Genomic DNA, 23971 nt, shown 5'->3' on the forward strand with positions numbered 1-23971 from the left:
TCTGGCCAGCAGGATATTACCATAGGATTGTGAAAGCTTTGTAGATTGCCTTCTATTTTGATGAGCCTTGCTTTGAAAGCCCCATCCTCAGAGTTCCCTAAAATTCCCTTCTGATCAAGGGCTGGTCATGACTGAGCAGACCAGTCTTAATCCATCACACAAGCCCTCCTCATCCCCAGGAGAGGATGCGAACATTAGAAGGAGCTGGGTTACAAATTGGCCGAATTAGATGGAATTCTTGTTGGTGTTTGTCTTGTTCCATGCCTTTTCACTTGCAGAGAAGGCACCATACAGCTAAATGGCATAGCCTAAGCACTTTTGCAGATACCTGTGTTTCTGTGAAGACATTATTTGATCAGTAATATCCTATGGTTTGTTTGCTGGGCCCACTTAAGTATAGCTTAAAATGATTTATACTTCATAAATTATTACTTTCTGCTGTGGAGACTTTTGTAACAAGGCTTAGAAGGTCTAACTTACATTGCTGTCAAAAGCTTGTTTCATCATAGTGAAAATATCCAGTGTTAGGCCTTATTCAGTAAAACATTACAAAAATGAGTAGTCAGAGGAATCCGAACATGTTCTGTTGGTGAAGCTGGTTTAAGTACTCTACAGAAGCTTCGATGAAGCTTGCAACTTTTGTGCTTGCAGCCAACACATTGCTTCTTGACAACAGGGAATGTCTGTTCCCACCACTAGTGAGCTGAAGAGTTATACAGAGTGGTTTGGCAGTAATATCCTCTCTGCAGCAACAGTATTAGGGCAGTTTTATATGTGTGGCTTGCCCATGCTGTACTGCAACTTCTAAAGACATTCCAGACATGACCTACAGGCCATGTGAAAGTACATCTCTCCACCAAAAACAGTAGGCCAGATGCATCCTTGATGTCATTTTACTGACTACAGTGAAGTGACGCCAATGATTATTTTAGGCTTTTGAGCGCCTTTGTGAGGCCTCCATGGGCAGTTTTTTCCCTTGAATATAATAAACACAGCATGGAATAACTTCTGTATAAACTATCATGATCGTTCAGGCACTGTCACTGATCAAAGGCATGAAAGCATTTTGACAAGGCCACAAACGCGAGAGGTACAAATGCTCAGCATCTTAGGGATGCATCTCCTGTTCTGTCAAGGAGAAGGGATGCATCCTGTAAACTGATTTCTTAGAAAAGAGCACCAGTGATCTCATCCCTCCTCCCCTTCCCTTTGGAACTGCATCTGCAGTCTGCATAATTGGGCATGATGCTACCCTGCAGCCAGGAGGAAGCATAACAGGCATGTTTTACAGTGGCCTCCTATTAGAAGAATATCTGCAAAGTTAGATCTGTTTCAAGATATTAACAGCCCAGTGCTATCTCATTATGAGTATCTTTGTCTGCTTTTGTGGTTGCATGTTTTTGCACAGCAACATGATAGAAAATGTGACTGCTGTTTGTATTAAGTAGGAGAAAATACAAACAGATGCACAGGAGATGATTCAGCTCAGGTGCAAACAGAAGGTGACTCAGTAGGGGACAGCTATTTCCACTTATTAAAGACGTAACTCAGTGTCTCTGGCCTGTTCCAGAAGCATCCCAATTAAGGAAGAGTTGTTTGTTGAACTTGCAACTCTGTAAAAGAAGAATTAACTGATAAAATTGAGTCTGCTGTGCTTTTCCTTTCCTTTTAAACTCTTTAGAGTGCACTTAATGCTCAAAAAGTGTTGGATGCAAGTCCTCTTCTTTTACTAATGGGAACAAAAAGGCAAGAGTGTTATAAGATTGCTGCAATGTGCTGCCAGTGTGTATCATTTCTGCTAGGGAGGGATGGCTTCCAGGGATGACAGGAGAGATTCAGCCACTGCCAACTCTCTCAGCCTGGAAACATGAATGTGGCTTGTGCTATCACAGTGGTGAATTTGTGATTTGGCCTCCTGGTATGACTGAGAACTCTTCTGATGAGCAAAAATTCCCATGGATTTTATGGGAGTACCTGAAACTATCAGAGAATGATTCTTATAGCTGCTTGTGTTAAGAGTGGGTGACCCAGAGACAACACCCTTCTTCTTATCACATCCTGATGGGATTTTAAACATCAAGAACCATGGGCACAACAACACAGACTATGCAAAAAGAGTGTATAGACAGCTCTCTCTAAACTGAGTTTTGAAGGCGAATAAGAATTTTGTAAGTACACTGCTACATTCAAACTGGGGTTTTTTAGGTGCTTTGGCTTCTGACTGTATTAAAAACTGGATGCAGACTCATCTTGGGTGATGTCTTCATATTTTCTATAGCTTCAGCTCCAAAACCACCAATGAAGTGGCATCACTAATGTGAGCACTAGAAATACTCAGTCCTTTTAATGGACTTGGAGGGGCCCAGTGACCCTTTGTTTTTAACACTGCTGACCTTTTTATTGTCCTTCTGTGTTGCCACTCCAGTGAAGCAGCACAGTAAGAACCATGGTATATTGTTGGGCAAAAAAAAGTATCTGGGGTAGATATGACCTTAGAACAGCATTTAAGAAATTAAAAAAGCCCAAAGCAAAACAGACAAGCAGGTTAGGATAGAGAGGCACATCTGTGCTAGCTGATTGAACCAATTCTGAAATTTGTTGAAATGGCAAATCAAGTAAGTGTGTGATGTGTGCCCTTAAACAGGAGGTCCTACATATAGCTGTATGTAAGGGTTGTGCTTAAGTGTCAATAAGCACACTAAGTCTTAGTGTTAGAACTTTGAACTCTTTCAAGTGAAGATACTGCAGAATGAGTGTGATCAGGTAAACTTAAGTAGGTGGAGACAGAATGATTAAAAAGACATCTTTTTGAGTTACCTGGACAAGGCGCTCCCATAAATTCTATCAGGAGTGAGTGCCTCAGGCAAATCAGAGGCTGGAGGCTGAGCATGTTCCTACTTGCTGAGGGCTCTGTACTGAGTCCCAAGCACCACTGAGGCTGTCGTGGCACAAGGCAAGATCTGGCTGACCTGGCAGGGGCAGAGGAAAAGTGACAAACAACAGCAGATTGGTAACACCCTGAGTTGCCCTGACCATCACTGTGATGACTGTGTTCCCAGAAACTTGGCCATGACTCAAAGTCCAGTAGAGCTGTGGCCTAAATCCAGTGATACAGATGTTTCTTACATGTTAGTAGCCAAAAAGTTATGAAGGAATGATTTCTCTCCTGTATAGAGCAAAGTACAACTAAGTATTCTCATTGCTGTATAGCTTCATACCTTGTTTTCAAGCCTATCCTTTTTGCCCATTGTTCTAGAAAGTACTGGATGAATGCCAAAACCTGAGATCCTGCCAACTCCTTGTCAATAGTCGGGTTTTTGGACCTGATCTGTGTCCAGGGACCACTAAATTCCTCCTTGTCTCCTTTAAATGCAAACCTAGTAAGTAATCCACATCAGGCAAATATGTCTTTGTGTGTGTTTTGAAGTTTGTTTTGGTTAAAATGCCACTGCACAAGGCTTTGCATAAATCCGTGTGAAATTTTGAGACTCTTAGATTAATAGCAAATTGTTTTTTTCTACTTCACCTTAGCTCTCCATTGTGTTTGCAGCTTCAGTGCGCTTGTTGCCAGCTTAATGACCAGTGTAGTCTGGCAGAGTCAGATGTCAGACATCAGACTAGAAAGAAAAAGTATTTTGGAAGTGATTTTTACAGAGATGCAATGGTAATATTGTATTAGAAAGACAGAGCCACACACAAAACCAGATGCTTGGGTGAATGATCCAAATGATGAAGAAGATACCATAATAAGAAATATGCAAAATGCTTAAGGAGGTAGGACCAAAGCTTTCAAAGATTCTCTGTTACTACCTCTCATGTATAGAATAATGGCTGGAGGATGCACGTGTGGCTAGCTTTATTACAGAATTTCATTGTAGAATAGCCTGTATTCTGTGCAGGTAGTTGATGTTAATATGTAAAGGGACAAATCCTGCCTCAAAGAGAATGCACTTTGTAAACATGAGGGAAATGTAGGAAAGATTAAGACAATCATCATGAGGTTTCATTTATCAGTGTTTTTTAACTGTTTTTTTTATTGCTATTGCATATAAGAACAATAGCCCAGGGGCTCAGCTTTTTTGGCAGCTAACCGCCAGTGTGGCTGAAATGGGTCCCAAAGAAAATAGTTGAATGATGATTTATGGGTAGGTCCACCAGCCAACTCAGAAATACCATCCCACATCTAAAGGAGAAGGCACAAAAGGTATTTTCTTTAATCAGAGCATTAAGATAGTTATCATAGGTGGAATAGGAATGGGGTGGTAAGCAAACTGAAGGGCCAATTTATGCGGAGTATTGAAGTCAGAGCAGAGATACAGGAATGGAGTAGGCAAATGTTCCCTTTGGCAAAGCACTGACACAAGAACTCCCAGGAAGATATACTGGGCCAATCATAGGGAAAAAAAGTCTGAAATGTAAAATTTTAATGATCTGGTGAATTATCTTAATGGGTTTTTTTTATATATTAAAATTACTGCGTTATTAACAGTAGGTGGATTTTAATTTCATAGTTGTATCTGTGTTATTAGAAATCTCTTTTTACTAATCAAAAGTAGATTGGGATCCTGTTTGTTACTTCTATTAGCTGCTTTTCCCACTGGAAATGAGATACATTGAATATATAATATTCTTTGTGATATGGATTTTTAAAAAGTAAGTCAAAAGTGTATTTAACAGCAAGTGCTGCCTTAAGACTTGAGAAATAGTCCAGTTCCACTGCAAATTACATGATTTCATGTGACAGGAAATTTATATTTGTAGGTGAGATACCAATATTGTTAGGCTTGGCTGTGGGAAATATCCTTACTCAGGAAATTACTCAAATATAACTTTATTTTACAGTCTCCTTGCCTTCAAGCGGTCACTTAAGCAGTTGAATCTCTGAATCTCTTCGTTTTTCATCTATTTAGAAATATCATTACTGTATCTCTGCAGAGGTCTCTGTTATATTCTTACCCTTACTTTATACCACTTGTGGTTTTGTTTCTGTTGCTTGGTACTTCCATAGCCTCTGCAGCAGCCACAGAGCACAGCCATACAGACACAGAGCCCACTTTTAGGCTGTCAACCTTTGGGTCAGGGCCTCTGACTGATTTTCTGGGCATGATCCTCATGGGTGTGCGGTATGGCACATGCTTCTGCAGAAGTAACAATCTGCAGCAGGTCAAATGGGTTTTAAAGTTGCTTTTTTTAGACCTATACTGGTGACTGCTGATGAGCTCTAATGGAAGAAACTGGAATATTACCAAGAACATTAACCCATTGTTTTTATCTGTTCTATTATAAATGAAACAATGATGTTTTCTTTACTGAATAGATAGGAAGGTTTTCTCTCTCCAGTTCCCCCAGCACCAACACACACACTCCACTCACAGGGATACCACTCAGTAACAATAAGGTTTCCCTTTTCTCCTGCTCAGCTCAGGAGCCTCCTTTTCCTGTTTTCACATTTTGAAGGACAAGAAAATGGAGCAGAATAAATTCTTCTCACTGTTCTGATCTGCCCTAAAATGTTTGACACCATACCTAGACCAGGCAAGAATTGAGCAGTAAAAAGCTGCAACCAGAGCAGCTGATAGACCAGCAGTAGACTTCCTTGGCCAGATGTCCAGTTTTAACTAGTTCCCTAGCAGGGATAAGCAGTGCTGTCTGGAAGATGATCTCACTGGCTTCCCACCTCTGTGCCGAGAGTGCTGCCAGTGTGCCTGTGCCAGCTGAGAAAGGGAGGGGGTGTATTTTTCTCAGGCTTCTGATTCACATTGCTTTGTCAGCAAAATGAGCCTGTGCTGGATAGTCACGCCCAGGGAAACCCGCTGACCTTGGTGGAGTCAAGCAAATATAGCTGAGAGAACCGTCTGGCTCAGGATGCGTAGCCCATGCCCATGCCTTTGTGCCTCCCATTCTTCAGCGCTCGCTCAGTGCTGTATGCGGTGGCACCGAGTGATGCCAGCCATCCCCATGATTGATGAGTGGTTGGAGGCTCTCAGCACTCAGGCGGGCATCTGAAGTAGGCATAGAATGCAACATTGTCCTGCGGGGAGACAAAAGGGAAGGACGAGGCTTCCTCTTCTCAGCAGCGGTGGAAAGCAAGCCAGGACATTGGGCAGGAAGGGGGGAGGCTGTTCTACTAGGAGAGATTGGCAAAAGTTGACTTTTTAATTCCATTCAAAGAGGAGCTGGAGACTTTAGATAGTCATATGGGAGCAATTCAGCTCTAGGAAATACTCGCTTTGCTATTGGCTTTGTCTCTGGTTGTGATAGTACCACCATAGCATTCACAGCAAAACTTGCAGAAAAGCTGTTTTCTGTCATGCTGCTATTTGCTGCTACTAACAGTTTAGCCAAGTAAATTGCCTCATGCTACCATATTGTTATTTGTTTCTATTTTAGCTGAATACAAAACCAAATCAGCATGCGAAAACCAGGAACTGAAACTCCACTGTCAAGAGTCCAAGTTCCTTATCATCTACTCTGCCACCTATGGCAGATGGGCACATGAGGAGAACATCTGTTCAACAGAAGTGGAGCGTGTACCCCCCTTTGGTATGTTTTTACACTGTTGATAGACCTTTTCCAAGCAGGTGCAGAGAGAAGGGTGAGAGAAAAATTCAGGTGCAAGAGCAATGGCATTTAAAAGCATCAATCATTGAAATATGAGAGATTATTTCTGAAAGTCAAACCAATTATCCAGTATGAGGGAGAAACATAGAGTAAGAAATATAGCAAACTAATAAACTTTCATATAGTTAATCAGTACTTAGTATAATTAACTTAAAAATCTCTAGTGCTGTTGGTTATCCTGAACTTAGTTGCTAAATATCAACTGTTTGCCTCTCTTCTTCTTCCAACTTCTGACAATGATTTGGCAACCTGAGTGTCATGACAACTTGTCTTTACCTTCTTCTCTGACCTCTGTTTCTGCCAGCTCTTCCTTGCTTTAAATGCAGACTGTAAGGATAGGGTGTGTAGGCCAGGGTCCATTGCTTTAGATGCTATTGTATGTCCAGACTCTTAAGACTACGGCAATATACTAGAAAATTAGATGTGCCTGGGACTTCCCTCTGGCAGCAGCAGCAATGTCCTGTGTATGTAGTACTGAACTCCTACCCTCCAAAGCAGGATGACTGCATGCAGACGGCTTCTTGGGGCTGCTCCTTGGCCTGTGCTAGCTCCTCAGCTGAGATGGGGAGTTGCTGAGAGGATGCTCTTGGCCTGGGCCAGACAGGCACAGGGACCAGACTTACCAAAGTGGAGCCCTGTGTTGCAGTGCCAGAAACATACCCTCTCACTGCTGATTACTAGTAGAGACACGTCCCTTTATATATTAATATCAATGCCACCATATTAGTAATCAATATAACAAGAGTCTATTAATATTGCTATAATATTAATATTACTTAGGTCAGACTGTGAACACATCCAAGCACAGGCTGTTCCCTTTTGAATAGGTAGAAGAACCCAAACCATCATAGGTAGTTGTTTGGTCTACATCAGTAACCACTCACTGACTTCACGTTATAGTCTCAGTACTGTATGATTAATGACTTACGACTTTTTACCACTAAGTATCTAAATTCATAGTAGTATGTTGTTGTGAGGGTGCTTGATGCTTGTATGAATATGTTCAGTGGTTGACACTGGAGGTGTACATTTTCATGCCATGAAGAACAGCACAATCCCTCAATATCACAGAGGGAAGGGCTTATATTACTGACGCCAGCCCCGTTCTGAATGTTAGTCCTAGAAAACATGTTAAAAGTGAAATCTATAAGAAGCATCTCTGAACATCAAGAAGAGATCTTTAATGATCAGTATTGTTAAAAGCCATTTGTCTGCAAACCAGTATTTCTATTTAGTTATATAGATATTATTAAAAATGTATTGGCTGAAAGTTCTTAATCTGTTCTTAGATAAGAATCTATTTAAAATTGCCAAAACTATGTTTCACATTGGCTATCTTGAATGGTCCTTCACACAGACTTTAGCTCTGCCTAGCTGCTGTTCTGTGGAGGACACCTTTTAGCAGGTTTCTGACAGACCCATTCATCTTTCATAATGGTGGTATTAGTGTATAATGTAAGACAGGGCAGAGATAGCTCAGTTGAACAGGGGAAGTTTAGATTGGATATAAGGAAGAAGTTCTTTACTGTAAGGGTGGTGAGGCTCTGGAATGGGTTGGCCAAGGAAGTGGTGAATGCGTCATCCCTGGTGGTGTTCAAGGCCAGGTTGGACAGAGCCTTGGGTGACATGGTTTAGTGGGAGGTGTCCCTGCCCGTGGCAGGAGGGTTGAAACAAGATGGTCTTAAGGTCCTTTTCAGACCTAACTATTCTCTGATTCTATGGTTCTATGATCAAGAAAGGCTGCTGTCATGCTCATTTCTTGCACTTCATTCATCTCTGGAAATCGCTCACTTGCCTCTAATGTCAGCACTTAGAGTTCACAGATCAGAATGCTGGAAACCCTTCTTACTGGATAAAGTTTCCCAGTATAAACAGAGAAAGAATTTGCAACAGTAAAAAACTCTCTGCTGTGTTCCCCTGCGTTGGAGCTTGAGCAACACCCTGGCTGTTGCTGGTTTTGTGTTCCATAAAGTAACATAAAACTGTGGTAGCTGGAGAGAGTATAAAACCTGAGGCAAACACAAGATAGATCTGCAGAACATCCATCCTGGTATAGCTTTCCCATTACATAATGAAAGTGCCTGGTCTTCTCCTGCATGGTACCTTCGCAGTGAGCATAATTTTCTAAAGCACCTATGCAGCTTGGGAGTACACATTCAGTTATCACAAAAGACTTAGCACATAGGAGCCAAATCCAATTGACACCAGATCTGTCATCTCAAGCTTAAATCTTAGTTATGTGGTTATTTAAGCACATACAGATGTGAGCGGGTGCGTGACTGGACTTTTAAAATGCCTGTGTACCTTCCTCTCAGGAAAGGAGTGAACGTCAATGTGATTTTAATGATTTGAGACAATTTAGAAAGCTTACTGAAGCTGCTCTTAATTCCTGAATCAGAGCCCATGTACTTGCATATGTTTGCACCAAAACCTAAATCTTCTCCAACACACATCCACTGATGTTTCTATCCATGTTTGTGCATCTCAGCGTAAAGGCAGTGCTTGAGCGTTTCAATTTCTTTCACTGCATCACAGAGAAATTGGGGTGGTTTTAGTACTAAGAGAAGTCATCTGTAGGTCATAATGAGAAGTATAGGAAGTCTCTGTTGAGCTCAGGGGTTTTGCTACAATCCATACTTGATATGGTCTTGCTAGGAGTACTGGGTGTTGAATTAATTGTACCTCCAGAGCTTGGTGACTACACGTGACCTCCTTCAAAGGAAACACAGGAAAATGTAAAATTTCTTTAGTATAAAGGCTCTTCTCCATATTGGAAATAGAGTATATAAATCCACCTCTGGTATTGAGGCCTCTGTGTGGCCTTGTAGGATCCTGAGCCTCAGCTCAACATGTAGCGTGACTGCCTCCTCTTAGAAGTAGTTCTCTGAGCCAGTTTAATAATGTAAAGTAGGTGCCATTTTCAATATAGAGGAAGAACAGCAGTGGCACTGAGGTGTCACCCCTGCTAGGTAAAGCCTTTACAGTAAAGTTGTCCTATGAGCTGGCTACAGGAAACATACATTCAAGTCCCTGTTCTGATTCAGATAAAGAGAAGATTTGAATCTGGGTAAAAATTTGAACTGCTGGGTACAAGAACATCTCTAACCTGTACTTTAGCTGATAAGGCAGTCCCAAGACTTATACCTAATTATATGTGTAACTTGCACTTTTCATTTCAAAATGTCTCTTGCTTGTTAAAAACAGCCAGAAACAAAAGGCTGCACTTAGAACAACTCCTCTTGCTCGATGCAGTTTGAGGGAGAGGGAGGATTTGTGAAAGAATGTGAAATTTCCACATAAGATCACTGGAAAGTTTTTTTCCTGCTTTTTTATCACTTTCACAATTGCACTTAAATGTGGTATTTTCATATCTCTGGTCTTGTTCTCCAACTTGTCATCAGGGCCACTCATTCTAGTGAGTTGCCCACTTCAAATAACAGTGTGTAAAATCTTGCCTCCGGTCTTTTCTTAGGATATTTTGCCTTCAGGAAAAGTTTCTTCTGCAAAGCAAGCTCCTACCATAAGTAATGGAGCTCACTGAAGCACAGGGAATTATTTCCATTATAATATCAGTGGGTCATTGCAGGAAAATAGAAAACTCCAAGCAGTGTCCTGCTTCAGCAGCTGTTCAAATGACTGGCACTGTTAAGACTGTACAGTATTTACAGAAAGTAACTTCCTTGTTTTATAAGATTATAAAAAGCTTCACAACAAAACTAAAACTTTTATGGGTGCAGTTTTGTAGCAGATGGCTCTGCTTAGAGAAATCTATTGTGCCCAGCATCAAAGCAGGAGACCGCAGCAGTTTGTTCCTGTGTGAGTGGTTGCCTTTTGTGAAACATTATCTCCTTTATATTTGTACTAACATGTGCATGAGGAAAGAGAAAAAGTATTAGCCAAAAGAAGTTAAAGAGTTGTGCCAGAACAGGTTACCATAGGGAGTATAAGGAAGATTCAGGTCAACAAACACTTCTCAAATCATAAATTACTCTTGTTAATACATGAAAGTACTTGAACAAAGGCTTGGTAGTGGGTCTCCTCTAGCTGCAACTTGCAAGCTAGAATGCAAAAATATCCTTCCCAGAAATTTCACCTGGATGTGCATTGGCTGGTCAGATGTGCATTCCCTCAAGCACTAATGACTAGCAGAGCCCTGAATTACCTATCTTCATTGCTGGAAGATAGGGTCCTTTCCAACACAGCCCTCTCTTTCACCTGTTCCAACTTCTGAGAGGTTGAGAGGGGAGGTGGAATATTCAGGCAGTATCATCACATCTTGCACTATGGCATAACATACACTGGGGCTGGGTTCTGTTCTAATCCCCTATTTCCAGTGAAATGACATTCAGCGAAGAGGAAGGGATGTTAGCAAGGCAAGAAAGAGAGATTTAAAAAACCCAAACCATATAGGTTCATTCTAGCCCGACAAAGCAACATAATTTGATATATAACAATATCTTGTGATACTGTAATTCCTTTTGTGTGTGTGTATCAGTACTGTGCACAATTCAAAGGGCCTACATCCCTTATTCACTAACAGTGATTGAAAAGCATGGGTTTCTTTTACTAAGAGATACATTCTCCTCCTTGTGTGAGCCAGTCTCTTGCTGAAGTCTCTTGAGAGCAGATGTAAATGAAGTAAAGGTACGAACAGCTATAGGCAGATCTAGAAATGCTTACACACTGAAGTTATTAGGTTCATGTTAGCTATAGACTTCTAGGTGCCATAAAATACAAATCATGTAAGTTGGCCAAAATTTAAGATGCATCTAAAATGCTGGATATCAAAGTACAGACACTTCAAGGAGCACTTAGTTAACAGAAACACTAAGCCCAGTCCTCTGCTGGGGGAAGAAGAAAGAGCTTGTAACTCAGAGCTGCTACAGAGAAGGTGACCAAGTCTTTTCTAGACTACAAGTATCACTGGTTCAAGGCCTGGGTATGCCCTTCCATTCCTGAGCATCATCGTGCTCAATTGTTCAATTTTGCTTCCACCACAAAAATCCTAAAGTCAACTGTCTGTGTGCAGACATGTGAAGAGTTCCTTGTCTGTGTCAGCCTGAGCAAAATGCGAAGCTTAATAGGTGTTTTGGGCCCCAAAAGGTGCCAGTAGGAGCCATTGCACACCTTGGCCCCAGCAAATCTTAATCAAGACAAAGCTCCCCAAAAATAAAAAGTGTTCAAAGCAGTGGCAGGATGAGAAGCGATTGTTTGAAGGAAAGAAGAGAGAAGCCACTCTTCTTAGAGTCCAGTTAGCTTTCTGCTGAGATGAACAGGGAAAGTCACTTTCGGCTGAGCAGCTGTTTGGAGTTGCTTGAAGCACACTCAGACGCACATCACTTCATCCATTAATATTTCATTTGCCAGCAGTTCAGGGGTTTTGTTGTGTATAGTTCATTCTAGCTTGGATTTTTTAACTGTTTGGACATGCAAGTCTAAAACAAGGCAAGGAACTCCTGCCTGTGGACATGCAGGCCCAAATGGTGCACAAGAAAGCAGCAAGCATTTCAGCAGAGGGAGTCTTATTCCTGCTGCTGCCACCAAGCACAGAGCTCTACTTGTCTCTTGTCCTTGTGTTAGTGCTGGCAGGTGGTTCCCCCACTCCGTGCATATACAGGAGGGAAGGACCAAGTTTGGGTTGGGATTTTTTGGTGCAAAATACAGACTGAATTCTGAACTCAGAGCCGTTTGTAAATAAAGCCAAGCAATGGGCTAATCTCGGGCAGGCTTACAAGGGCCTCACAACAGGCACTGAAGTGAGAGGGAGAGAGAGGGTGCAGCTTTACAGAAAGCCTTGGTGCTCTGTTCACTTGTGAGGAATGGCCTGTGCTGGCAGTAAGCAGTATTTTTAGCATATAACACTGCATTGTTTATTGGCAATATTTGGACCTGGAATGTAAAGGTATTGGCCACACTTTTCATAAGTGCTGCTGGTCATATTGTGTGGTTGTGCTAGAATCAGCGGTTCAAATGGCCCTTTTCTGATGCATAGGCAGGACCCTGTGTGCCATGCTCTTGCATAAATTACCATATTATTATGGTAACTTTCTTTAGGAGTCTGCAGCCTTAGCTTGCTCCAAACTCCATAGTTTCCCCTTGTCAATTCTTATCCCCACAGCTGATATTTGGGCTCCACAAAGCACAAGCCATCCCAATTTGGTAGTGTGAAATCTTTGCTTTCAGTTGATTTTAAAAGCAAGCTCCTTATTCTTTTGCGGGTAGACACAGCTCAGAAAGCATAAAGCAGTGTTAAGCCAGCAGTTTGAAATGAAAACAAGAAGCAGCTGGGCTCCAGTACTGGAGTGACAAATTCTGGAGGGGTTTCTTTCTTGGGTGCCCTGGTCCTTCACAAACACATTACTTTTTATGTCATGCAGGTCTATGTTTGAGACACATTCCCTACCCACCATGTCCTGTGCATAGTGATGTGGGAGAAGACGTCAATTAGTAGTGTTTGGAGTGTGAGACAGGACGCTGTAGCCAGAGCTTGGCACAAGATGCTCAGGCCAGCTCTGGCTGCTCCATCACCTGGAGGTCTTGTGTGGCAGAGTGGAAAGAAAGGGAGGGAAAGCTCCTCCTGTCTGAATTGAGAAAAGCTTTAAGAAACCAGAAGACAAATTGCTTCTCATTAAAGCTTGCATGATTTGTAGCTTGCCATTTGCATGCCAAAACATTCCTAAACAAAGCTAATTAGGGAGCTGAAAGAGCCTTTCCTCCAGAAACAATGCTTTCTACTCTGTTAAATGGCTGCAGCCAGATCTGATAGTTTATTACTGCATTAAGAACCTCTTCTTGACACTCGTATCTCCATGCTATCCATATAAATGTCTGTTTCAAAAGATCCACCAACAGTCTTGGTGTGTAACTGGCAACTTTGGGAGAAAGGCAGGAAGAATGGAGTGTTTTCCCAGCCACACACCGCTGCCTCTTCCACCACTGCTGGTGGATGCCACCAGCCTTCTAGCACATTGGGAACACAATAAACTGCCTTTTAAGAGGCAGTTTATTTTAAACGTATGGTACCAATTTAGCAAGCTCCATAGACATGAATTATTTAGTTTTAGGCAGTCCTGTGAGGAGCAGGGAGTTGGACTCAATGATCCTTATGGTCCCTTCCAGCTCAAAATATTCTATAATTCTATGTGTAGCTCAAAAATTACTTATACAGAAAGAAGACACATTGCATATTTATGTTCTTCTCTTGATCGGTGATCTTTGGGACTGTTCAATGGACCATTCACTCATTTACTTAAAATGCAGCACTGACTGAACCCTCTCCTCATTCGGACACTGCAATAAGGTGTTTAACCAGAAGGAGGGTAAGTTGTTCCTAGCACGAGCTCTGCATTGCCGGAGGTGGATTGCTATTAGAATCAAGCACTTTTGGCTGATGATAGTGGTTTGAACATCCCTTCAGCACACACTGATTCCTCTGACTTTGGTGCAGATACACTTCTGTAATGTCTGCTCGTGTGAGATTGTACAGACGAACCTGCAGATGTTGAAAAAGTGGCCTTTGGTACTAAGTACACAGAATTCCTCGGAGCTGAAATCATTGCTCAGCTGGCATCATAGCTGCAGGGAGAGCTGGTGGGGAGATAGCAAGGACACACGTGAACCAGAGAGAAGAAAATTGAACATTTTTTGACTGAATCACCAAAAGCCAAGATCTCGTTAGACCACAGGAAGCTGTTGAATGGGGGAGGGTGCTTGTTATAGGTCTTTCCAGTTAGCGGCTGTGCTGTCCTGCAAAAGTAAGCCTGCCTTGATTTGCATTTACTCACCTGTGACACCAGGCAAGCCTTGGGAAGCTCTCCAGAAACTGGCCTGCCAAGAGCCTGCAGGCACATGACAACTGGCTCCTCATGTAGAAGAGCCAAATCCAACATGAAAATAGATGATAAGGAGCCATTAACTTCCACAGAAGACATGAGCAAACGTCTGCCAAAGGCAGAATGAAACATGTACTCACTGTATCACTGAATTTATAGAAAACCAGCCTCCTGTTTTTTAAGACACTGTGAGTAGCTCCCAGGAAATTTTGTAGAAAACATAACTCAGTTTGCCAGATAGATGTTGTGCTCCAAATCTATTAAATTATGAATCATCTGATAATTCCTCCTGATATTCCTGAGTTGTTTTTGTACTTGCCAAAATAAGCTACTTGGCTGCCTAAAATATCCACCCAAATATATCATAACTCATCTAAAAAACTAAACTGGAGGAAAACTAAAATGGCTGAGTGAGTTAATCAGAACTATTCAGTGTTTTGGGTCAGCCTTCCCTGCCTGCCCAGCAGCCTCCAGGGACACACAGGTATTAGGATTTCAGGTCTCTGAAAACACAAAGAAGGAGTTGCTCTCCCAAAAATCCATGTCCAAAGGTAACCCACAAGCCCTTTGCCAAACAAATGAATCAGCCCAGTATCTCCCAATGGCTCCACTGAAGTATATGACTTAGTGCAGGTGTCAGCTCGCTCCATCCCTGGCAGTGTTCAAGGCCAGGCTGGATGGAGTCTTGGGTGACATGGTTTAGTGCGAGGTGTCCCTGTCCATGGCAGGGGGGTTGGAACTGGATGATCTTAAGATCCTTTCCAACCTGAACTATTCTATGATTCTATGATTAACTTTAAAAATCACAAATCTGCCCTATTTTCACAGGTTTAAATGTCAGTCTTCTTTGTCAGGAGCTCCAGTCTCAAGCCTCCTCTTTCTTTTCAAACAAGATTGATTTGAGAAACCTTCGGAGTGTTTGCAGGCATTGTTTCTCCTTCCTCTAAAGAGGCACCGATAAGCTTCAGCAGTTGGAAGATGACAAGATGCCATTCTTGTCTGAGTTTTATTATAGGAAGAAGGACTTTAAATGCCCAGAGAAATCTGTTTTCACACCTCCAGAGTGTCTTTGCCTTGGAAGACTATAGAGTGAGAAATACCCTTCATCCATAGAAAGTCACAAAATGCGTGAGGTAAAAGCTGACTGGAAAGCAGACAGCTTCAGCAAAATATTGCTTACTCCAGACTTGTAATTCCTGCGTATTTTCTATTTAGAAACCAAAACTAAGGGGTGTTTTTGCTTTGTGGCTTGTTGTTTAGCATATGTGGGTACTGGGACCTTAATCACATCTGGAAACATTCTTTTTTTTTTTAAAAGCAATTCTTTTAAAGTTTGTCTGATGCACACTTTGCCACTCAAATAATTTCAGCTTTGGTGCAAAATGCTGCTAATCGAGTCTTCTTCTTTCCTAAATTGTGGTAGAAGGTGTCAGTCTTCATAATAAATAATAAAGAAATTAATAAAGAAATACCAGTTCTGGGTACAGATGTTAGCAAGGCAGGTTTTTACACACAGCTCATACTTTTCAGTACCCAGGGAGAGGTTCAGCAGTCTGGACTTTCTTCATCTGCACATAGTTAAGGGTAGTTTAAACTGCTTTGAAAATGATGTGGGTTACCTCATGTAATTAGGGCGTGAAGGCAGTGCAGTGTAGACGCCATTGAGGTTGCTTTAGGCATGCCAACTTGGCTGGTGGTGGCAGCCTTACTAGAACAGCCTGGAATTTGGTATGGGAGGAAGAAGCCAAATACTTCCCTGGTTAAATATTGAGCCCACTTTGACCTTTTTGCCACAGTAGAAGGGCTCCTACCAGCAACAGGTAGGGATTACAAATCAAAAGCTACCTTTAATACACCAAACTTCACAGTAGCCCTGGCTGTTGTGACACACAGAAATTGATCTCACCTGACTTGAACTGAAATTAGGCATCCAGCCAAATCATCTCAATAACCCAGGAACCTGCAAACAGCATTCCATCTCCCTTTATTTATACACTCATCTTGAGATGGAATAGGTGGAGAGCTATTGGGATGTGCTTATTTTGTCAAAGTCATCATGATCATAGAGGTCTTATAGTTGGCACCCATTTGGAGCTTGATATGAATTTTACTGCAACCTTAGTATGCACCTGGAAGGCAGCATGAGGTACTTAGCTTGCTGCAAGTTCATATTTTCATTGCAGCTCGCTTCCTTGCATTGACAAATCTTAATATTTAATTCTGAAATTCTGCTTAGGCAAACATAGTCCTGAAATCAATAGCAGATTTGTATCTCTAGTTGTGCACATGGCAGCCATCACTTCCGGTAACACAAATGTTGTGTATTAATTGTATGCATTTTTCTTTCAGACTGTTTGTCGTACACGGCACTGGAAGTTTTATCAAAAAGGTGTTATGGGAAACAGAGATGCAAAATCATTGTCACTAGCCAGGATTTTGGAAGTCCGTGCCTGCCTGGAGTGACAAAATACCTGAACGTCAGCTATGCATGTGGTAAGAGCAAATGCGTGATCATTTTAAAGCCCTCATTCTGCTTGCAAAGCAAAGCAATGCCAAATAGTGCACACATATAGAGACACACACACATTCACACAGCAGCTTCTTAAATCTCCCCTTCCTTTTAACATAGGAAGTCTGTGAAAAAGCCATAGCAGAACAACCAAAATATGACTGTTCTATGATTCTATGTGAACAATCCCATGGGCAGAGCTGCACCTAATGTAAACTCGGGCATTACAAGGTTTTTTCCTGTAAAATGCAATTGACAATACAATACAAGGTATGTCAGAGATTTTGAGAAATACTGTCAAAATAAGAGTCTGTTCTACAGAATTCACCTACAACAGAGCTAGGAAAATTAACCTGCCATTGCCTGCCATCAGTGCAGGTAAAGCAGTCCAGCATAATTGAAGCACCGTGTACAAGGCCAGTCCTGAAATTTGATTCACATGAGCACACCTAGAGCCTTCAGTCTTGCAGAGGGATTTCCTTTCTCATGGGCAAAGTCTCATGAAAAGTAAAGGTTTGAGGTTATATATTCCTTGCAGGACTGCAGCCCACTTCAGCTCCTTCCTCAGACAAGAGAGAACAGTTTTCCATATTCTTTACCATAGACTAATGTATTTACATAAAGGGAAAGCAGAATTCCCCACATTTGTTTTTCTCAAAAGCAGAGGCCATGGGAGAGTAAAGTGCAGTATCAATAAAGGTGAGAGAAAAGTGGTTAAAGGGGTCTCAGAACTTCACTGTAGTGCCCTGTTTTGGTATTGCACATTTTTAGGAATGGCTGCACATTTCTTAAGCCTCAAACAGATTTTCTAAGGCTCTGCTTTCCTCTGGCTAGCTGTGGGGTGGATGTGTGAGGGTCAGGGGTGATTGTCTCTCAGGTACCTCTGCTTCAACCAGAGGATGTGTAAAGGCTTTTTCAACAAGTTGCCATTCTGCATATTATGCACTGGTCAGAAAAGTGCCAGCCCTGCTCCTTTCTGGCTCTTCCTTGTCTGTAGGGCGTCACAACAGTGACATGGGGACATATGAGAATCCTTTTGCTGCACCTCTAGTGAGAAGTGGTTATCTGGGACATGGTTTTGCACTTATATTATTGTGCGGTTGCCTTCATGCTGTAGTAACTTTATGAATGAGTTAATGGAATTCTCTTTAAGTAGAGTAAGAGTAATTATAACAGATCATTTTCTTGCATACCTGTGTACTAGAAAACCAGTGTAAGTTTGTTTGCAGTGAGGTTATGCATTCTGTTGTTTAGTGAAGTGATTTTGCAAAAACACGTGGGTAATAAATAGTGTTATTATGTGTTGCTGGCACATTTTGAAGACTTCTTCTTCTGCCAAATCCTACTGAGCTGTGCAATCTGAAGCATTAGCCAATGATTTGCAGGTCTAATTATTTTACAGATCATCTAGTGAACATGGGAGGAGTTTGGGCATATTCCAGAATGACATTTTACATTCTTTCCCCTCGCTACAAAATCCCTGCTAACCTGATGCTTCCCAAGATAAGGTAAATAGGCCTCCCCATGAGGTGACAGAGCAGCCCGCATTCTCTGAGGGCTGTGCCACATCTGAAAGTATTTCCATTATGATCAGGAATGTGAGGAAAAAAAGCCATACTCCCACCTCAGTGGTCAGTGACCATTTAGGGCTGGTGTGTCCAGCTGCAGTTTTATTTTTGCAGTGAATTCCTGCCAGTAAAAACTCCTCAGGAGCCAGGAGGTGCTGGTTTCTCGCAGTTTCAGTGCCCCCAGTGACCTGCTCAGCATCATCTTGTGTCTGCATGAAGTGAAATCTGGCTCTTGCTGAGTCTGGACTTCAGGAGCCTCTCTCAGGAGACACAGCTTCTCATGCCCCATGTTTTACCTGCGCTCCCTGGATGCCAAAGTCCATCTGTGGGCTGCCTTTGGCAGCTTCAGTAGGTGACTGACTCCTACCCTACTTTACAAAGCAGTGCTGGCACAAGTTGTAGTATAGATTTGATTATCTTGATAAAAATTCCTCATGCTAGTACCAGTTACTCTGTTCAGCGACCTGATGTAGCCTATCCTAGTTAAAGTCCCTGTGTCTGAAATGAAGCCATAATGAAAATTAACAATGCAAGCAGTCAGGAGCTTTTTCTGTCCATGCCATTTTGAATTAAACATCTCCTTACAACAAATATTTGAATGGCATCTTAAATAGCTGTTCAAACCCAATGGGCAGCCATGGGGAAAGTACTCTGCCCTGTAGCAAGCAAAGCCCTGGGAAGTTTCCCCTAGGAGAGGGGCAGGAGGATCATCAGCATAGGTGAAGGAGCCCCTGCCTGGCACCAGGCCATGCAACAGGAGCTTCAGGTCTCACGAGGGCACCAGGGACAGTGCATCCTTCCCAGACATTCTTCATAACACATGCACATTGTTCATAGCAGCCAGGCCTGCAGATCCAGAGTGCAGTTTGGAAACAAACCAGGCTGCTCACTGTCTGCCTCCTGCACCAGCACAAATATCCTGCTGCTGGAAAACAGTTAAGAAATATGATGAGGTACAAGCCAAAATAGGAATGAGCTCATTTTCCCTATCTCTGTTGGCCTCCTATTTCAAACAGGAGCTAAAATATCCCAAAAAATCCCTTCATCAGGAGAGGAAACAGCTACGACTTTGAGCCCACACAAAAAGAAAAGTTCTGCTCAGAAAGAAGTGCTATTTTTAGTTGCTTTTCAAACAAAAACTATGCTAAGCTGCAAACCTCAGTCTCCTGTTTTCCATTTAACTTTCCTTAACACTATTTATTGGTAAATATTTCTATATGGGATAAAGGTGAGCGTTATACCTGAAATTTCTTCCTTTTTTCTTCCCTTCACATAAGTCTGAAAATCAATCAATCTGCCTTCAGATAGTACAGGGGACAGGTGCCAAGATCTGGGTATCTGAAGGGCCCATTCATTTGACACAGAATATGTGAACTCTCAATGTCTGCGTGATGCACCTCCTTTTAACTCTTTTAATTATTAGAAGAAGAATATGAAAACTTCTCAGGGTCAAAAATTAAAGAAATGAGAAGAATGCAGCTCATCTCACCCAGTGCATCTCTTCTCATCCTGCACACCTTCCTCCTTGGTGGCCATTCATCTCAGAGGCTTTGCAGAGGACATCACACAAGAGTTTACCCATTTCTCCGTGAATTGCAGTGAATTATCCTCATGCAAAACCAGTATCTAGATGCAGCTTAGCATCTGACTGTAGCCCAGTTGACTTGCTACCTTTGTGTCCCACCCCTCAGGCTTGCTCTGCCTGTTGTGCTTGCCCTTGTCTCCTGTCCTTGCCCTTCTCCTTTCCTTTCAATCTCCTTCCCAGATACTTTATTCCCTTTCCCACCTCCTTTTCCTCCCTGGCAGTGCTAACCCTGTGTGCAGCTTGCACTTTACCACCATCCCATGGTGCAGCATCCCAGTGCCATGCCTCCTGGTGCACCAGATCTGTGGTGGGTGGTGGAGGGAGGAGGATGTCACCAGTCACAGCACCTCTCCTGGGCACTTGCCAGCCATCAGGGTTAGATGTAGGGAGTATAACCTAGGGCATAACTAGCATAGCAGAAGTCAAGGCAGCAGCCCCAGCTGGGGCAGTTATGGTGGGGATAAGCAGCACAGCTCTGCCTGGGGCTGCACTGCCTCTGCAAATGCTCACAGCCTTTGGGTGTGAGCATCTCTGGGCCACTGAGGAAGCTCAGGCTGGCTGCAGTGCCAGGGCCGGGCTTGCACACTGGCAGGGCTGGCACGTGTCTCCGGATGCAGCTGCCTGCTCCAATCCCTTCAATACCACTGTCGCAAAGCCGATTTATTAATATAAACCCGAGGCTAGCAGTGGAGTGGGTAACTAACTGGGGATCTGGTTCTTAAAACTAACAGTACACAATTTGTCTTTTGTCTTTTTAGTTCCTAAATTTATCCTGACAGCTTTCAACCCCCTGGTCACCAATAACAAGTCTTCCATCAAGCAGAATGATGGTACGTGCCATCAAAACATAGGGTTTGCTGCTCTTCTTTGTCTTTGGTCTGAGGGAGGTGGGACAAGGTAATGGAAACCCTGCTCAAACAGCTGCTCTTCCCTTCAGAGAGCAACATGACAGGCTGGGAGCAAGATGGGACCTGTGGGAGCCAGGTCTTGCTGTCATAGCAATGCTGCGAAATGAGTGGGCTGTCCAGACCTACCCATAACCAGTGCGCTGCCTTCTAACTTTGGTTGAACACTGGGTAAAAGGAAAAGTGAAACTGCAGTGGTTTCAGGGTGAAGTCTTTCAAGAGTTTTGTCAACACCTGCTCTTCTTAAACACAGCTGAATGAATTACATGGCTGATGCGCATTCGCTGTCACCAATAATGGGAGTGTACTGCAGTGACTGGGCTGGCAAATCCATCTGAGAGCTGTGAAGCTTAAAGAAGTAAAATAATTTCTGAAGCCTTAATGGGAATAGGCAAGGGATTTCCCTCGGTAATACATTCTTTTAAATAAACTTGCCATCTTCATCCAGTATTTTCAATACTTTGATATTTATACTTTATTTCAATATTTAAATTATTTTATTTACCAACCATTGTTTGCTATAATGTCCTGCAAGGTTTCTATGGCACAGCACTGGCCTGCCTGTGTCTTAGGTAGACTTGTTAGTTTAAAAGTTATAGTGCGAATATTGAGTGAATATCAGTTTAGTAGCTTCCTCATCTGTGATATGATTGAGTTTGCTTTGCCTCCTTGTGTCACAGGTGTTGACCTTGATCCAAAGGAATCCAGACTTCCAAAGAAAGATGGAATTATTTTTAGCAACTACTTGGCTACATTTGCATACATTAGAGGTAGGAAACTGAGGCTGAGATTGTTTGGTTCATTAGATCATGGCATTTTGGGAAAACGAGGATTATTTCAGAAAGTCACAACTGGTAATCCCATGTTTATAGCAATGATATTATTACAGTATAGTCACAGCCTTGTGGATGGGACAATTGCAGCATAACTGATATTTATAGAATATTTTCCATCTTGAAGGATCCAAACTCCTCAAGAGACTGCAGCCAAGATATTTTTTAATAAATATTTTCAATGGGGACTGTTGGTTGTTCAGTATTTTTGAAAACCTGATCTGGGAGCAGTGCTGGAGCCATCCGTTTTTGGGAATGTTGGTTTGCGCACATATAAGGATCATCACGGAGCAGTAAAAATAAAACCAAACCAAAACCAAACCAGCCCACACCCAGCCATCCCTGGTATGGGACATGGCAGGTTTTGTGACTTAGCAACACCAAGGCAAATAAATTTGTGATTACCAGATCTCCAGCAACACAGGAGAACTCACAGACTGTGGAAGTGAGCAAAGGCTGAGAGCGATTCTGGAGCTAAAGTTGCTGCTCTTCTAGAAAACACCAAGAACCAGGCAGCTGTTGAGCATCATCCCACAGCCTTTGCAAGGGCCTCCCCAGCCAGCCCCAAGGGTGGCCACAGCCTGACAGCACAGTGAGACACTGTCCCTGCTGTGTCACCTGCCTGCCCTCAGTAGCTCTCCCCAAACACCCAGACCACACCATCCTTGAGACGCCCCAGGCAGCACCCTGAGCAGCCAGGGCTGAGTTTTACAACCCATTGAGAAAGGCTGTTGCCACATCTTGTCTCACTTGTTGCTATACTGAGAAGCGATCTCAGGCTGTGTCAAGGAAGAAAAATGCTCCCTACCCAGCCTGGCCTGGAGATGCTGCTGTGGCTCTGTAGAGCCCAGAGTTTCTCTTCCCATGCCCCTTCTTCATGAGGGTAAGGCCTGTTTTGGCAGGGTGGCTGGAAAAAAAAGGGTATGCTTCTGGTAGCTGGTTGAGAATGTTGTAAGCTGCTAATAACAAGATGGGATAATGTTATTTTATAATGTTATTAAGAGGCTGGGTTCTTTTGCACAGTAATTTGAAATGTCAGAGATGGCAGCCTTCAGATAGCAAGTGCAGGGTGGTTTTGGTGCATGCTGGAAAAGGCCTCCTCCAACTCCCCATCTGCCCAAGCACACCCCACCATTATGGCTATGTAATGTGGAGCACTTTGGAAATGGCAGCTGACTTCTTTTGCAGCTGGGATTTGTCAGGGATTTATAAAGTGTTTAAGCACTGGCTTCCTGATTTCAGATCACCTTGAAAGAGCTGCACTCCTGTTTGTGTCCAGTGTTTGCGTGGGATTAATCTTCACGCTGTGTGCTTTGGTGATCCGCACGTCGTGCTCAAGAGACTTCCAGAAATTGCACAGAAAGAAGGATCCCTTAATGCCAGAAAGTACTAGAGTGTACGGGAACAGTGAAAATGAGGAGGAGGAAGAGGAGGAGGAGGGTTCCTCCGATTCGGACATCCAGGATGGGATAGTGGAACTTTACAGACCTTCTTACTCAGGTTACAATTCCACAGAGGCAGCAGAACTGGCCGAAAGGATAGAGCGCAGGGAGCAGATCATACAAGAAATCTGGATGAACAGTGGTTTGGATATGACACCTCCTAGAAATATGGATACGTTTTATATTCATGAACAATAAATGGCTTATTTTGGATGATGCCCTAGCCCTTTTTTTTAAAAAAAGAAATGTACCTTCTGTGAAGGAACATTTGTATCAATCACAGAATTATTTGTAAAGTAAGAAGAAATATATGCAATAAAAGAGAGTTTCAAGCCCTTGACTGTCTATAAATCATTCTGTGAGAAACCCTTTTACAGGCTTTCAGTTTTGTCATGTTATGAATCACTTTTCACTGTAGTTTGGGATCAACTACCATATGCAGGTTAAGGAATATTAAAAAAGGAGAAAAAAATATCTAAGCAGCATAAGACGGAGAAACACCTTCTGCCTTAGGATACGGCACTTGTAACCAGTTAGGGTGCTGCAGCTCATAAATTAAACGAGAATGTGCTCTATTGATGAGAAACATGAGTATTATTAATAGCATGGACAAGACAAAGTAAAATTAAACACAGGTTCTTGAAGCTTTTCTGCTGTTTCCTTAACCCTGCCTTTT

General features: G+C 42.5%; 1 protein-coding gene across 2 annotated transcripts in view; it reads left to right on the top strand.

Moving 5' to 3' along the window:
- Positions 1–23493, top strand: part of EVA1C (eva-1 homolog C) — a gene marked incomplete at both ends in the record, with an annotated part of 39155 nt that extends 15662 nt beyond the window's left edge. For both annotated transcript variants that reach the window (XM_080612650.1, XM_080612651.1), the window contains 6 exons: positions 3257–3380; positions 6391–6543; positions 16803–16946; positions 20874–20945; positions 21701–21790; positions 23096–23493. In XM_080612650.1, the coding sequence (XP_080468776.1) occupies positions 3257–3380; positions 6391–6543; positions 16803–16946; positions 20874–20945; positions 21701–21790; positions 23096–23493 (981 nt within the window). The remainder of the gene's footprint in view (positions 1–3256; positions 3381–6390; positions 6544–16802; positions 16947–20873; positions 20946–21700; positions 21791–23095) is intronic.
- Between the last annotated feature and the right edge of the window lie 478 nt (positions 23494–23971).

This window comes from Psittacula echo (genome assembly GCF_963264785.1).
Source record: "Psittacula echo genome assembly, chromosome: 3".
NCBI lineage: Eukaryota > Metazoa > Chordata > Aves > Psittaciformes > Psittacidae > Psittacula > Psittacula echo.